This window comes from Pinus tabuliformis, chromosome 3_1 (assembly GCF_031772625.1).
Source record: "Pinus tabuliformis cultivar Carrire ecotype Pingquan chromosome 3_1, CPIR1, whole genome shotgun sequence".
Lineage (NCBI taxonomy): Eukaryota > Viridiplantae > Streptophyta > Pinopsida > Pinales > Pinaceae > Pinus > Pinus tabuliformis.
In genome coordinates, this window is record NC_142301.1 from 124,477,656 (window position 1) to 124,495,819 (window position 18,164).

At 35.1% G+C, this 18,164-nt stretch overlaps 1 protein-coding gene across 1 annotated transcript; it reads left to right on the forward strand.

Annotated features, from left to right (window-relative positions):
- The first annotated feature begins 710 nt into the window (after window positions 1–710).
- On the forward strand, window positions 711–1,829 carry LOC149186080 (wall-associated receptor kinase-like 20). The gene has a single exon (XM_089412554.1). The coding sequence runs from the start codon at window positions 711–713 to the stop codon at window positions 1,809–1,811; it is 1,101 nt and encodes a 366-aa protein (XP_089268680.1). The 3' UTR covers window positions 1,812–1,829.
- Window positions 1,830–18,164: the final 16,335 nt, after the last annotated feature.

Consider the following 18,164-nt stretch of genomic DNA (forward strand, 5'->3'; position numbering starts at 1 on the left):
ATGAAAAAATATACATATTCTATTTCTTTTTAAGATTTGAAATTATACCTTTGGAAAATTAAAAAACAAAAGAAAACATGTATGTTATGTTATTTAAGAAAGAAAACATATTGTCAATCATCATTAAAACTAATGAAACCCTTGAATAAAATCACCAAACTTTAAAACTAAATAAACAAATAATCAATGAATATGGGTTAGCCAGATCTAACCATTTTTATTTCAAAAAATCTAACTATAAATGTGTTTGAATTTTTTTTGAATAGTAAAAATAAATTCAGCACTATAAAATTAAAGTTTGAAAATTACTGCAAGATTTTATCAAAATCTTATTGAATTTGCCTAAAATTTGTAGAAGGATAATCCAATGCTCTCCATGTGTTTCGTGGCATGTGGTTAAAGGGTAACGGCAATTGTGACTCTAGTAAGTGGTATCAAATTGTGACTCTAGTAAGTGGTATCAGAACCAAAAGTCTTGAGTTTGAAACACACCTGGCTTGCATTGGGAAGAGATTGTTGCACGTCGGTTTACTAACACCTGTAGGTTTTGGTGTATCGTGACTCCAACAAAATTACTACAGAATTTTATCAAAATCCTCCTGAATTTTCCACTAGTTTCCTAGCAAATTTGTCACTTCGTTAAACTATTATTTTATAAATTCGGTGTACAGTTGACAACGTGGGCTGCTCCTGCAGGTCTCGTAGCTGGGATGTGTGTAGCCATTGTAGTAGCTGCACTTGTCATAATGCTCTACAGAAGAAAAAGACTCCAGATGCAGAGTCGGGCTCGACTAATGGAGGAGAGAGCAAGCATACTATCAGGAGGCGAAGGAGGAAAGTCCGCCAAACTCTTCAACAGAAAAGAGATAAAAAAGGCGACCAATGGATTCGCAAGGGACAGAATACTCGGCATCGGGGGCTTTGGCGAAGTTTACAAAGGAATACTCAATGACCGCACGGTCGTTGCAGTTAAAACTGCCAAGGTCGGTAATATCAAAGGAATCGAACAGGTTCTGAACGAGGTCCGGATACTATCTCAAGTAAACCACAGGAATTTAGTTCGATTGTTGGGCTGCTGTGTTGACTCACAGGAACCCATTCTGGTGTATGAGTACATTCCCAACGGCACATTATACGATCATCTCCACACGATCGACAGAGACATCTTCCTCCACTGGGAAACGCGATTGAATATTGCTCTCCAGACTGCGGAAGCCCTGGCTTATCTCCATTCCGCTGCCTTCCCTCCAATATATCACAGAGATGTCAAGTCCACAAACATCCTACTTGACAATGACCTGAATGCCAAGGTTTCGGATTTTGGGTTATCCCGTCTAGCAGAGACAGACCTTTCTCACATCTCCACATGCGCTCAAGGAACGCTGGGATATTTGGATCCCGAGTATTACAGAAATTACCAGCTCACTGATAAGAGCGATGTGTATAGTTTCGGCGTAGTTTTGCTGGAATTGGTGACATCGCAGAAGGCCATTGATTTCTGCAGGGAAGGGGACGATGTGAATCTGGCTGTGTATGTAGTTAATAAATCGGAAGGAGGAAGGATGATGGATGTTGTAGATCCTTACTTGAAGGAAAACGCTTCGCAGATTGTTATGGACACCGTGAAATCTGTGGCTGTTTTAGCGTTGGGTTGTTTGCAGGAGAAGAGGCACGAGAGGCCAACTATGAGGGAAGTTGCAAATGAGTTGCATTATATCACTACTATTCAAGCTTCTGCCGTTGTAGCTGAAAATGGGGATCAGACTGAGAGAAGCGGAGAATCTGGGTTTCTTCTTCGCTCTCCATCATAGACGGGGTCTACCGCATTTTATTTGGTAAGATGTTTACTTATTGTATAGTCTTTGATCTTTGTTGCCTAAGATGCTAAACTTATTTTTGTGATGTTAGATTTTGGAATATTTCTAAATGTGAGAAGCACCAATAAGATTAATTGTTTAATCTTCTGATTGTATAGTTTTTTATTATTATTATCTAAATTGCTAAACTTATATTGATGACAGATTTTGGGAAGAACACCAATAATGTTAATTATTTAACTTTATCTTATTGATTTCCGTAGAATTCTAAGATATTTCTAGCATCTATACTCTCAATAAGTATTTCCTCACCTAATCACGTTTGAACAATGCAGAGATCATGTTGTGAATACGGGCTGTAAAATGGATGGCGGTTTAAACTATAAATATAAATATACATTGTATATACCATCATGAATCGTACGCCCCTTGCTTGAATAAAAGGTCCATCGCCTGGTAAGGGGATGATGCTTCTAATTCTGTAAACACTGATAATAAGTTATATATCACCGTTCTCGCTATGCAGACCAAGGTATCCTACCAAAGAATCCTTCACAAGAAAACTGGGATTCCGTTCTCCCTTCCTGTGGGGACAAACAAATCCTGCTCATGAAAACTATATTATGTTGGACTTCGTTATATGGTGTTTATATATTTTACGAGGAATATGCCTAGAGGTTTGCCACTGTTTAATAGACTATATTAGGTTGGACTTCTTTATATGGTGTTTATAAATTTTACAAGGAATATGCCTAGAGGTTTGTCACTGTTTTACAAGGAATATGCCTAGAGGTTTGTCACTGTTTAAGAGACAACATTCAATAGAGAGTGTAATTGTTCTTTGTTTTGGTTTTTAAGTCGGAATCAAATTATTTTTTTTTTTATAAGATTGTGATTTTTAGTTATTTACCATATGTTTTCAAATGTATAAATAAATTCAGTACTTTTAAAATCAGATAATATAGAATAAATAGTTAGCTTTCCAGTGAATTTTAGATAAAATTAACCTCAAAAGTATGCCCAAAAAAATCCAAAATATAAAAAAACCAACAATTTTATGTATGAATTCTTTTTTCAATCAACTTTTCTAATTAATTTCACTCAAAATTTAAAATATATTTATTAAAAACAAAAATTTAACCTAATCTATATCAATAATTTATTTGTAAAAACAATCCTCAAAGGTTTAGTTACAAACCATTGTTACAAAATTCAAAAAAATATATGAGATTTGAAAAAGTCCAAAACATATTTGAAAATGTATGTTTGTGCAATGTCCTCCACATGAATGGATAAAACATTTTTTCCCTTTACCATATTAGCATTTTATCATACACAAACTTCTAATTGGTATTACATTTTTAAGATATTAACTTTTTACCATAATAACACTGAAACAACAAACTTGAAATTGGTATTATCTTGATTTTTTATTTTGTATTGAAAAACTTACATATTTGAAAATGTATGTTTGTGCAATGTCCTCCAAATGAATGGATTAGTTTTTGTGCATGATTGTTGATTAGTTTTCTACCATAGTTTTTAACATATTTGAAAATCCATGTTTATGCACTATTTTCCTCATAAATGAATTAGTTTGTGTGCATGACTCTTGACTAGTTTTTTTGTCTTTTTTAACAAGATCGGGTAGTTTGTATGTTACCAAAAGCTTTGATGGAGCATGCTCCTATTACAAAAGACTGTACCATGAAAAACATCTAAGCCATGAGATAGGAACACAGTCTCTTCTGCTAGGCTTGTGTTCAGGACTTCATGTATTTTTATGTGTATTCTAGAGTACTGCCTAACAAACTGACCGACTAGAAAGAGAAATTTACATGTCACAGTTTTTCAAGGCTTGTGGACTGATTGCTCCCGATTTGACTGACTCTTCTTGTCATAATTGTCCGAGTTCTCTCCTTCAGTGAGTTGAATTCCATGTGGTTTGTTTGGTTGTTCTTCTTTCGTCTCTGCTCTCTGCTCCAAATTTCGCTGTGCTTCTTTGATTTTTTTGTTGCCTAAGATGCTTATTCTATTGCTGTTGTTGACCACTTTCCTTTCAACAGACAAGGATGTCCAAAGAGTAGTGGCCAAGATTAAACTGCAAATATTGGGATTAGGGGATGAACGGTGGAGATTAACTAGAGGTGTTGATGGGAGAGGAGACTGGAGGAGCCATTCCATCCGTCGATGGTTGAGATCTATGGTCATTAGGCGCAAACAAGTCCACGTGTTAACCGAGATGAAAGGCGGGAATAAAAGCAGAGATGGTATTTCGGGTGTGTTATAAACCATAAGTGGTAAAAGGGAGGGGTCACCCGATTCCACTGACCTAGTGACACATAGCATCAGAGGAGAGAGACAAAACCGCTTTTCAGGCGGGTAATCTCTGTGCTTGTTGTCCGCTCGAAAGTCGTCTGATCTAATGAGTACAGATTGACAGTAGGGAAGAGGCGCGTAGATTTGATTGAACAGGGTAATCAACAATTGTTGGATCAAGCGCCCGATCAAGGATCCTAATTTGATCGGAGATCGAAGAAAGGAGGAGGAAACACTGCGAAAAAGGCTTTGGAGTGCGAGGCCGATGGCCGATGATAATAATAGATGCAAATGAGTGATTTTTTGAGGTTCATATAAAGCGCTCGGATGGGTTTTTCCTTTGTAAACTGAAAGAGCTAAAGTCCCTGTGAAAGACAGACTTGAAGGAGGGTCAAATATTGGTTATATCAGTCGGGGGGGCTGATATAAAGAGAGGGGCAGAAGGAGAGTGTGGATGCTCAGAAGGGAGTTACGCTCGTTAATAGGAGGGAGTGAAGGGTGAGAAGAGGTACGAAGTGCTCAAGCTGGGTAAGTAGAAGGGTGGGGGCTTAAGATGAAGTTTGCGTGCTGAACAGAGGAAACATTGTTGGCTATTAGAAAGGACATGGGGGATCTTTGAAACCAAAGTATTACTATAATAACATGGAAAATGGAGATTTCCTCGCTGAAATTGTTGCTGCGATTTTTGTGAATGTACCCTCTATTCTTATAGTGCTTTATCTCAGCCCGAAACCTACCTTCAATGAGATAGATTGCAGCGTAGTTCTTGTGACTAGGATCACAATCTTCATTCCTACTGTTTCTCATACAAGAGTTTGAAGTTTCATGATTTTTCCTTTTCTTTCCCATGATTTCCTGGATGTTGCTGCAGTGAAGAGTCCTTTCTTGTTTTATAGCTGTTGTTTTTTTTATTGGTTGCTTTTATCATTGTGATTTTTCCTTTGGAATTGGTTAGCTTTATACTTGTGGTTTTTATTGGTTATTAAGGAACAAAGTTGTGGTATTCCTCCTGGTTTTCCCGAACAAGCCCTTCATTTTTTTTCACTGCTTGGTTTGCAAAGTAATCTGCCTGTTGATTGTGGGTTCTCAAGACATGTCTGTAGATTACATCGCCAGAGCCTTCCAAGTTCTTCCTGATTCTTCTAAAGATTATGTTCATGAACTCATTGCTTGGTTTTTTGTTTCTTGCCATTGCCTCTATTATTATGGCTGAGTCTCCTATTATGATAGGATTTTGGATTTCTCTTTTTTTTATTATTCTTGTTCCCATCAACAAGTTGTAAGCTTCTGCCTTATTATTTGATATTTGTCCCAATCCCCATTCATAAGTGACATTTTCTTTCCCATCAGGATCGAGGATTATTGATATGCTTGGACTAGTCATGATGTGATCTTCCTGTTGAATGGATTCTCTACCCAATCTGCATCTATGAATCCTTGCAGCTTAACTCCGTTTGTCCATCTATACCAAATACCAAACTGAGTGGTGCTTCTAAGGTATTTCAACACATGTTTAGTTTCCTTTCAATAGAGTTTGGTTGGCTTAACCATATCTTAACTAAGCTGGTTAAATGAAAAACATATGTCTGATCATGTGTTCACCAAATACATAAGTGAACCCACAAGTTATTTGTAAATAGTAGCCTCCACTACTCCGCCTGAGGTAGCATCTTTCGTCCTCCAATTTCTTACTAGAGGAGTCTCCATGGGTTTGTTGCTCTCCATTCCAATATCTCATTGGAATATTTTCCCTGAGAGACAAACATTTCCTCATCTCATTTCCATACTTCCATACCAAGGATATAATGCATGAGCCCTAGGTCCTTCATCACAAATTCTCTTGCAAGATCCTTTATGCAAGATTTGACCAACTTCTCATCACCTGTTAGAATTAAATCATTGACATATAATACTATAATCAATAATTTACCATCAACCACAATATGGTAAAGGTTTGCATCTGCTTCACTTTTGGTGAAGCCCAAACTGGTGAAATAACCATCAATCCTGGTGTACAAAGCATAGAGTGCTTGTTTCAATCCATACAATGCTCACTTGATTTTGCACACATGTGACTATCTGTTGAAGGTTTCAAAGCCTTCCGTTTTCTCATTGTACACCTCTTCCTCAACCACTCCATTGAGGAATGTTGTCTTCACATCCATTTGATGTACCATCCATCCCATCTATGTTAAAAGGGCTAGAATAGAATTGATTGAAGAGTACCTTGCTACTGGAGCAAAGGTCTCCTCGTAATCACTTCCCTCCACCTATGAGAACCCTCTGGCCACAAATCTAGCCTTGTGTTTCTCAACACTCCAATCTGCTACTTGCTTTACCTTGTAAAGCCATCTAAAACTCACCCACTGACTTGTCTACTGGTCTTGGGAAAAATTCCCAAACCTTTTTTATGATAATGGAGTCATACTCCTGTACCATGGCATCATGTGCTCGAATGGGGATGGCTCAATCTCTACACTCTCTCTCATCAGAGCCATGTAGCCAGTGTACTGATCTGGTGACCTCCTCTGCTTGCACTATGATGTGGGTGCTCCCACTTTATCTCTAACATCATGCATCAATATATTTGCTTCTTTGGTGTGCTTTATTTCATCTCTAGAAGTCTCTGGATGGGTGGGTGCTTCCACTCTCTTCTCATCTCCATGTGGCTGCTCCACATCATCTTGAGGTTCTTCCTTTGGAGCCAAAAGATCCTCATCTAAATGCAACTTAATATCCATCTCAAGGGAACATCTCATGGCCTTCTCTTCATCAAACTTTACATCTCTATAAACCACTATCATCCTATGAGATGGTAGGTACACCTGATAGTTGTGTGGTGTATCAGTGTACCCCACAAATATGCCCAACTCAACCATCAGATCTATCTTTTTCCTTGCATCCTTGGTAACATGATAGTAAACTGATGAACCAAATATCCTAAAGTGTGCCACATCTGGTTTCTCACCTGAAAAAGCTTCTTCTGGTGTACTCATCCCAAGAAATCGATGAGGACTTGTGTTCTGCAGATATATAGTTTTGGTGCATGCTTCAGCCTACAAATACAAAGGTAGGCCCTGATCATGTAACATTGGTTGTGTAGCTCCCACAATAATTTTGTTCTTCCTTTCATCCACCCCATTCTATTGTGTGTTATGGGGTGTTATCAACTCCCATCGAATTCCTTCTGATGCACAGAAGATCTTGAATTCATTTGACACATATTCTCTGCCATTATCACTCCTGAGAGCCTTCACTTTCCTACTAGTGTCTTTCTCAACAAGTGCTTTATGTTCACAAAATTTAGAGAACGTATGATGTTTCTTCTGTATGAAGAAAATCCATCACTTACATGAGAAACCATCTAAAAATATTACATAATACATTTGCTTCGTCATGGAGGTTGTCGAGAATGGTCCAGACACATCTGAGTGGACTCTTTCAAGGATCACTTGCATTCAACTGTCCTTATCATGAAAGATAGATTTGGTGTACTTCCCCAATGTACACTCTTTGCATGTATCTCTCTGCTCTACTACACCCTTAAGAAGTCCTGTAGAAATATGTTGCATTATCTTCAAAGCTCCATAGCGAAGATGGCCTAATCTTCTATGCCATAATTCACAGATGTTTTAGCTCTACACCTTCTTTGCTTTTGTGCTCAATGCTGCACAATCTTCTACATCCAATTTGTATAGGTTCTTCACCCACGCCCTAATTTGCTTCACTTGTCTTGAGGATTTGTACCTAAGGAAGGACTTTCCTTTGCTAAATATCACATCATAGTTCGATCCTCCAACATAGCAACTGAAACTAAATTCTTCTTCAGACCCAAAACATAAATGACATCTTTTAATGTGAGAGGAGAACTAAAATCCCTCTGAAAAGTAACAGTACTAATGTCAATGATGCTAAACCTTCCATCATCTCCCATCTTGATGTGCATCTGGAGGTCGTTCTCCTCCAAGTCACTGAAAAATTCTTTGTTGTTGGTCATATGGAACGAGGCTCCACTATCCAAATATCACACACTACCCATCACTAATCTCGCCATGCAATAAATGAGGGTGAAATCCAACTCAAATTGTGAAGCATGAGCTTCACCCGTCGCTCCTCCTGAGGGTTTCTTGTTGTCCTTCTTGTGCGAACACTTCGTGGCACAGTGTCTTAGCTCATGACAGTGAAAACATTTAATCTTTGACAAGTCCTTCTTCTTGTCGCCCTGACTAGAATCTCCTCTGAATTAGAATTTCTTTCCTTTCCCTTTCTTCACCTTTCCAGCTAAGGCACAATCCTCCTCATCATCATTCTTGGATGAGGTTCCAACTATGGTGTTCCACCTTATCTCTTCTTACACTAAGTCGAACCACAAACGCTCCCACTTTGGTAGATTCTCCCTCCCATTAACTGAATTGTGGTAGTGATGTCAGCCCTTAGGAAGGCCTAGAAGTGCCAGGATGACAAGATCATCTTCAACAACTGTAATACTGACACTCCCAAGTTCATCCTGACATTGGGTGAATATGATCAAGTATTGTGGCATTGTGTCGCCCATATCCATCTTGACCTTCCAAATCTTGTACTTCAGTGCTAGCTTCCTGTGGTCACTGTTATTTTGAAACAAGTCGATCAAGGCTTGCCACATTTCATATGGTGTATCCTTCCCATGGAGGTTTGAGACTATATGATCTCGAACTCCTTCTAGCATGATCCTTCTCACTTTTGCAACACATTTCCTCCACTCCACCAAATCTTGAGCATATGTTGTTGGATGGCTAGGAATATAATTGTATATGAATTCCTTTAGCCTATTTCCTTCCATCATTGCCTCCATCCCGTCCTTCCAAGAAATATAGTTCGAACTACCCTCAAGGGCATATTCGAGTCTTAATCCGTAGAATGACATCCTGCTAGCTCTGAAGAATGATACTACAAATTTTATTTTCCCTAGAAAATAAAAATTCATATTCTCCTCTTCTAGAGTGAATTTTGCTTCGATACCATGTAGAAATTCCTTGTAAATTCAAACTGCTTATGTAATTTTCTAAAACAAAAGACTTGAACTGCTCTACTCATCAACAAAATCAATTAATAAATTGAGAAATCATGAAGCATATAAGATAAAGAATTCAATCAACACATTACACAATGATTTCCTAGCGAAAGCCACAACTAAAATCCCCTGCTATCTGTATATTGCACTAGTCAGAAAATATGAGATGATTACAATACTTTGCTCAAGCCAGAGCAACCTTTGCACTATCCCTATATGTCTCAATGCTTCCTAGTCAAGCCTAGGCCAATACTTCACAAATATTTTGCTTGCCCAAGTCCCTATTTCCTTGCGTTGTTTCCTTGGGAATTAGCTCCCTATTAATTACGAGAATTCCTCAATATGAATTGCGCAACTCTCATTGGCATTCCTCTGACTGCATGCACCACCTATACAATTTGGATGATTATACAACTAATATTACACTGCTCTTAAAATCCAATCTCAACTAGGTAACTCTTAGATCTGACATGCATGAGTTATTTATGAGTGAATCATCAATTAATTGGTTGAACATGAAGCATCACCCCACTCTCTGACTTCCTACTAGTTCCTCCATTAGTTGGAACTAGTTTCATTGACTTTAACTCAATTAAACTGAACTAATTAATTATAACTTAAAATAAACTCAACTAGGGCTCCTATAAAGTAGGAGACACTCTACATGAATCTAGTTAGACGCTCAACATGAATTAACTGATCTAACTAAGTCAAATTAAATTAGTTAGCTCCTACAAGTTGTCTTATGATGTGGAATTACAATTTTATTCAAGGACAAAATTAAATCAAGATTTTCTTGTTCTATTTTCAACAACTTAATCACCATGCTTGGCAAAACCAATAAATATCCACTAACTACCTAATCACCATGCTTGAGAGAACCAGTAAATACCCATTAACGAGCCAACCAAAGGGCGCATAAAAAAAGTGAAAATAATTCACATGGTTACCTAGTAGCTGCATATCTAGGCATAGAGAGATTTTAACAGTACTACTAGCTGCAATTATCACCATATCTAGGAAAGAGTACCTCTTCCAGATGACGTGAAGACCTACAATCTGCATGAGTGAGCTCTCCATATCATTATTCCCAACCATCATTAGTTTACAGGGAAAGTAGTACAACCACCGAGATTCTTAAATACCCATCTTGGTAGTACAACCACCGAGTAGTACTCTTGCTCAACAAAAAGCACCTCACAAGCTAAATGTCCTTTGCTTCTCAATTGTTCTTTTTTGTTTATGATCTTGCACTTGAATCATCACCCACCCTAAAGGATATTTTGTGTATTGGTTAAACTATGCTTAAAATAAAACAATTTTATTTTTAAAATATAAATTAAATTAAAAAATATTTACTATAAAATTTCATAAAAATATTTAATCGAAACTCTAATCATTTTTTAAAGTTATTTTAATAAATAAATTATATATATTTTTATTTTAATATTTTTATAAAAATAATTATTTATTAATTACATATTTTATTTTAAAAAAATAATTTTTTATTTATTTTTATTTTACATTATTATATTTAAAATTATTATTTATTTATTTTAATTTTTTAAAATATAAATATTATTACTTAATTTTTATAAATTTACTTTATAATATATCATAGATTCAAAGTTTTAAAAAATAATTATAAAACATAAAAATCATCCCACACAAAAGCCAATCTAATCAAGTTGGTATCTTTAAATTCAATTAAAAAGTATAATTATTTTATTTTTGAAATCCTATTCATAGTTATACTATTTCGGGTAGCCTTCATAAATTTGAAGTATTTTCACAGTGATACTATTTATGGTAGTCATACATAAATTTGAAAGTATAGTTTTATTATAATAATAATAAGTATATATTTATTTTAATGATGTATATTTTAAATTTTTATAACATTAATTTTTGTATATGTCTTTTTTTGGGGGATGTATGATATGAAAATGGTTTGTATGTTAAAGAGATTAATTTAGACTTAATTTTTTTTAATAATTGTTTGATTAAATTAGATTTATATTAGTTTTATATAGAGAAACACCATGTGTAATTTTCTATTGTTTAAATTGTATTTTTCAATATACAAATGGATACAATGTCTTGAAAGTTTCTTTGCACATTTATATTGGGTAAACTACACAACTTAAATTTACAATTCCAACAAACTTTTGCTATATTTAAGACAAAATTGATAGAAAAAATATAACTTAAAAAACTAAAATATAAAATTATGAAAGTACTTAAAATGTTTTAAGGATTAATTTTTTCTAAAAAATTCTTTATATAATATATACACATAGTTTATATTGAAATATATTGATATTAAAATATTTTTCTGTTATTAATATATTTTAAAATACACATCAATATTACTTGTAATATTTTATTTAATAATAAACACAACAATTTATTACTTAAAAATTAAATTAATTATATATCTTGAACTAAATTGTTAAACTTTTAATTACTTCTTATTTTTAAGTATTGAAATATTAAAATATATTAGTCAAAAATAAATGTTATTTTGAAATATTTAAAAAATATATAAGCAACTTTTTTATTTTATTTTATTTTTTGTTTTTAAGTTGACTTAAAATTATATTTTTTTATTATAAATGTTGAAATATTTTATTTATGATTGAACAATACAGAGAACATATTGTGAATGCTGGTGGTAAAATGGTTGGCAAATGGCATTTGACATGAAGTCTCGCTGGTTTGAACTATAAATAAAAATAAAAATATACATTGTATATACCATCATAAATCGTATGTTAAGTGTGAAGCCAAATTCATGTAGGATTCTAGATCCTTCTACACTGCCAGTAGTTTCTAGAATCACTTGCAGGATTCTAGATTCTTCTCCACCGCTATTAGTTTCTAAATCATCATAGATCTCCATCTGAATCACATACAGGATTGTAGATCCTTCTTCTGCCCCAATAAATTTGTAATTTCTCTAGCCAAGGAAAGCAAGCCAAGGCCCATGCCTGTTATGTAATGTAAAGTGATTCCTATTCTCTAGTGATTGTTTTATCTATGCCACGATTGTTTTATTTATTCTGTTGTTTATGAGTGAGTAATCTTGTTGTTTCTCCATTTGTCTCTCTAAATTATTCTTTGATATTGCCCTCTAAGTCTCTGAGTATAAATCCGCTATGTGTTATGTATGAAGGATCTATCGAGGAAATAGCTGAGGAACGTTGTAACTAAAAGACAGTTGCTGCAAGAAAAACAAGGTCATGGATCTATGTTGAAATGTGTTGCTAGAATTTGAAACGTGGAGATGCATGGAGTTTGGAGTTGAAACATGGTGTTCGTAAGTTTTTTTTTACATCAAGCTTGCACGTATACATAAAGTTTTTTCTCAAATCGACATATGTATGTGTGAAATGTGAAAATGTTAAAACATTATATATGTTTTTATATTTATTAGGAACACATATAATTATATGTTGGAATTTTGAAAAGTATATTTTAAAAGCAGCAGGAATTTTGAAAAGGGTATTTTAAAAGGAGAAAGGTCATTACTACTAAATTTTAAAGGGTAATAATTAAAGTTTTATTTTGAAGTGGAGTTTTTGTGTTTTGGGGTGTGAATTTGAAAATGGAGATAGCAGTTACAAATATGGAGAAGTTGAGCGGGGCTAATTTTGCCCTATGGAAATCACAGATGGAGGATATATTGATTTTAAAGGATCAGTATTTTCTGATTGAGGACACAACAAAGAAACCCTCATCGATGACAAATGAAGAGTTGAATAAGCTAGATAGAAAGGCGATTGCAGCAATCCGCCAATATTTAGCAAAGAATGTTTATTTCAATGTGTCTGGAGAAAAGATGGTTGAAGGATTATGGAAGAAGCTCCATGATCTATATGAGAAGAACACGACACCAAACAAAGCGTTCTTGATGAAGAAGCTTTATAATATCAAAATGAATGAGAGTGCTTCAGTTGTTGAACACTTGAATGCATTTAATATTATTACTAATCAACTTGCCTCTGTTAAAATCATTTTAGATGATGAAATTAGAGCCATATTACTGATGTGTTCTATGCCAAACAGTTGGGAAAATTTAATTGTAGCTATGAGCACTTTAGCAACTAGAGGGACCCTGAAGTTTGATGATGTCAGCAGTAATTTAATGAATGAGGAGCTATGACGCAAGCCAATTGCGGAAAACCAAGGAGGAGAGGCTCTAGCTCTAGATGATCGTGGTAGGAGAATGGATCAAGGCCAGCGAGGGCGATCAAGATTGAGAGGCTGATCAAAATCAAGGAGAGGCAGAATCATCTGCTTTCATTGTGGCAAACCCGAGCACATGAAGAAAGAATGTAGATTCTGGAAGAAAGGACAAAAGGATCAGAGACCGTCCAGTACAAATCACAAGTCATCCAGCACAAATGAAGGTGAGACTACTGTTGTAGCCACAGATGGTGATGTGTTGTTCACTGTTTCAGTAGAGGATGCATGTGTATATACATCTAGCAGTAGCTTTGATTGGATCCTTGACTCTGGGGCATCTCACCATATAACCCCATGCAAATGGTTTTGTTTCATATAATCCTGGTGATTATGGTAGAGTGCATTTGGGGAATAATCATTTTTTCAGTATTGTTGGAGTGGGAGATGTCCAGATCAAGATGAAGGATGGACAAGATATATTGTTGAAACAGGTCAGGCATGTACCAGAAATGCGCATGAGTTTAATTTCTATGGGACGACTGGATGATGAAGGCTATTTGACAAGCTTTGAAAAGGAGGTTGGAAAATCAACAAAGGTGCATTGGTCATGGCCAAAGGACTCAAGACAGGGACATTATACACATTGAAGACAACGATAGGAAAATCAAATTTGGCTGCTGTCACAAAAGAAGGAAATTTAGCAGATTTGTGGCATAAACGTTTGGGTCACATGAACGAGAAGGGCTTAAAAATCCTTGTTAGTAAAAATTTATTGCCAGGTTTAAAATCCTACAATCTTGATCTTTGTGAGCATTGCATATATGGTAGACAAAGAAGGGTTTCATTCCTTAGAGGTGGCCATGACAGAAAGAAAAATGTGTTAGAATTGGTACACTTAGATGTGTTTGGGCCTGTTAACATCAAATCATTAGGAGGAGCATCATATTTTCTAGCATTTATAGATGATGCATCCAGGAAGGTTTGGGCATATCCTATGAAAAATAAAAGTGAAGTGTTTGGAATATTTCAAAAATTCCATGTTGTTGTTGAAAGAGAGACTAACAAATTGCTGAAGTGTTTAAGAACAGATAATGGTGGAGAATATTGCTCAAATGCATTTAAGGAATATTGTAACAAGTTTGGCATAAAGCATGAGAAAATTGTGCTTGGTACTCCTCAACAGAATGGTTTCGCGGAAAGGATGAATCGCACCATTATGGAAAAGGTGCGAAGTATGTTGTCCAATTCCGATTTGGAGAAGAATTTTGGGCTGAAGAAGTTAGGACGACTTGCTACTTCATAATAGATCTCCAACTACATCCTTGGATGGCAGTATCCCTGAAGAAGTTTGGACTAGTAAGAATTTGAATTATTCTCACTTGAAAATCTTTGGATGTAAAGCATTCGTACATATTCCCAAAGAAAATAGAACTAAGCTAGATGATAAATCTATGAAATGCATTTTTTTGGGATATGCGGATGAAGATTTTGGTTATCGTCTATGGGATCTAGTCAAACATAAAATTATTAGAAGTAGGGATGTTATATTTAATGAGTCAGAAATGTTCAAGAGGACTGTAGGTGAGTTGGAGGTCAAGAAGGTTATTGACAGGTTTGAAGTGCAGTAAGAAAACATACCACCAATACAAGAAAATGAACAGAAAATTTAGAAGCATGAAGAACAACAAGTGGAAAATGATGAACAACAAGAAGGAATCTTGCAGAAGACTTTACAAGAGATTCAACCTGATAATGCATCACCACAGTTGGTTCGCAAATCTTCTAAGCCTCATAAGCCTTCACAAAGATATCCTCCTTCAAACTATATTTTGTTGATTGATGAAGGTGAACCTAATTGTTTTCAAGAATCTTGTAAAGTCGAGCATAGTAAAGAATGGAAGAAAGCAATGGAAGAAGAAATGAACTCTTTGCAGGTAAATAAAACTTGGGAGTTGGTAAACCTCCCAAAAGGTAGAAAGGCTCTACAAAACAAATGGATGTACAGGATTAAGCATGAAGGTGACGAAAAGGAGAGGTATAAAGCAAGGCTGGTGGTGAAAGGTTTTGCCCAAAAAGAAGGTATTGACTTCACTGAAATGTTCTCACCTGTTGTTAAAATGTCATCCATTAGAGTCATTCTTGGTCTAGTTGCTACTTTAGACCTAGAATGTGAACAGTTAGATGTAAAAATTGCATTCCTTCATAGTGAATTGGAGGAAGAAATTTATATGGAGCAACCAAAAGGCTTCATAGAAAAAGGCAAAGAAGACCTTGTTTATAGGTTGAAGAAGAGTCTCTATGGGTTGAAACAGGCACCTCGACAATGGTACAAGAAATTTGATTCATTCATGTTGGAACATGGTTTTCAGAGGTTGGAAGTTGACCATTGTGTCTATATCAAGACATATGATCAAGGAAAGTATATCATATTATTGTTATATGTGGATGACATGTTGATTGTTGGGCATTATAAGAATAAGATCAATAGATTGAAGAAAGATTTGGGTAGAAAATTTGCAATGAAGGATTTGGGACTAGCACAACAGATATTGGGCATGCAGATTATGCGTGACAGGAAAAACAAAAAGTTGTGGCTGTCACAAGAAAAATATATCAAGAAGGTGCTTGACAAGTTTAATATGAAGGATGCCAAGCCAATTGGTACACCCCTTGCAGCCCACTTCAAGTTGAGTACTGAATTATGTCCTAGTGATGACAAGGAGAAAGAAGAGATGAGCAAGATTCCTTATGCTTCAACAATTGACAATTTGATGTATGCCATGGTATGCACACAACCAGACATTGCATATTCAGTGGGAGTAGTGAGTAGGTTCCTTGCCAATCCATGCAAACAACATTGGCAAACAATAAAATGGATTTTGAGGTATCTCAAAGGTACTAGTCATTATTGTTTATGTTTTGGTCATGATGAGACTGTGCTTGAAGGATTTACAGATGTGGATATGGCTGGAGATATGGATACCAGAAAGTCCACTACAGGTTATTTGTATACATTTGTAGGTGCAGCAGTATCTTGGGTGTCAAGGCTACAAAGAATAGTAGCCCTCTCTACAACAGAAGCAGAGTACATAGTTGCAACAAAAGCTTGTAAAGAGATGTTGTGGATGCAACGATTCCTAAGAGAGATAGGAATAAAGCAGGACAAGTATGTGTTATATTGTGATAGTCAGAGTGCCATTCACTTGGCGAAAAACCCAGCATTTCATTCAAAAACCAAGCACATTGACTTAAGGTACCATTGGATCCAGCATGTGTTGTAGGAAGAACAGTTATCCTTGGAAATGATCCATATAGATAGAAACCCTACTGATATGCTCATTATGATTCTACCACAAAATAAACATGAGTTATGTATAGGCATGGTAGGACTTGGTATGACTTGATTCATATTTGGCTTCAAGTGGGAGAATGTTAAGTGTGAAGCCAAGTTCATGCAGGATTCTAGATTCTTCTCCATCGCCATTAGTTTCTAGCTCATTCCAGATCTCCATCTGAATCACATACAGGATTGTAGATCCTTCTTCTGCCTCAATAAATTTGTAATTTCTCTGGCCAAAGAAAGCAAGCCAAGGCCCAAGCCTGTTATGTAATGCAAAGTGATTTCTGTTCTCTAGTGATTGTTTTATCTATTCCGCTGTTTCTAACTGAGTAATCTTATTGTTTCTACATTTATCTGTCTCTGTAAATTATTCTTTGCTATTGCCGTCTAAGTCTCTGATATAAATCTGTTGTGTATTATGTATGCTCTGATCTAACATCGTACACCCCTTGGTTGAATAAAAAATCCATCACCTGGTAAGAGGATGATGCTTCTAATTATGTAAACACTGCCAATAAATTATATATCACCGTTCTCGCTATGCAGACCAAGGTATCCTACCAAAGAATCCCTCACAAGAAAACTCTGATTCCGTGCTCCCTTCCCGTGGGGACAAATAAATCCTTCTCATGGAAACTATATTATGTTGGACTTCGATATATCGTGTTTATATATTTTACGAGGAATATGCCTAGAGGATTGTCATTGTTTAACATTAAACAGAGTGTAATTGCTCTCTATTTTGGCTTTGGAAGTTCAAACAACACATTTTTCCTTACACAAAAAAAATGTTTTTAAATATATAAATAAATTTAGCATTTTTTAAAATTAAATTGTATTAGACTAAATAGATATTATTTTAATAAATTTTAGATTAAATTAGTTTTAAAAAATGTTTGAGAAAAGCCCAAAACATAAAAAAATCAATTATTTTGTATTTTAACTTTTTTTTCCAGTCAATTTTTCTAATTAATTTTATTTAAAATCCAAAATAAATTTAATAAAAACACAAATTTAACCTAATCTATATCAATAATTTATATGTAAAAACAAGTATAAAATTCAAAAAAAAAATGTGATTTGAAAATGTCCAAAAATATAAAAGAGTTAATAATTTTATATACAGTATTCTTTAAGCACAACTTTTTACAGTTTCTAACAGATTTCCTATCAGAATTTGAAGATAAAAATTGTGGTCAAATCTTGATTTGTGTTGTTTAATAAGGTTTCTTTTATTGCGTATGTGGATTCAACAATGTAAAAAAACCCTACGACACTTGCCGGATTCATGATTTCAATGAATCCTTGCCCCATTCTAGACAAATTAGAACATAAAATAAACTAGGAAACTACTCGACATTTTAATCATTTTCTAGTTATATTTTCTACTTAATTTAATTTAAAATTCAAAATAAATGGTATTCAGGGTTCAGTTTTACCTTTGATT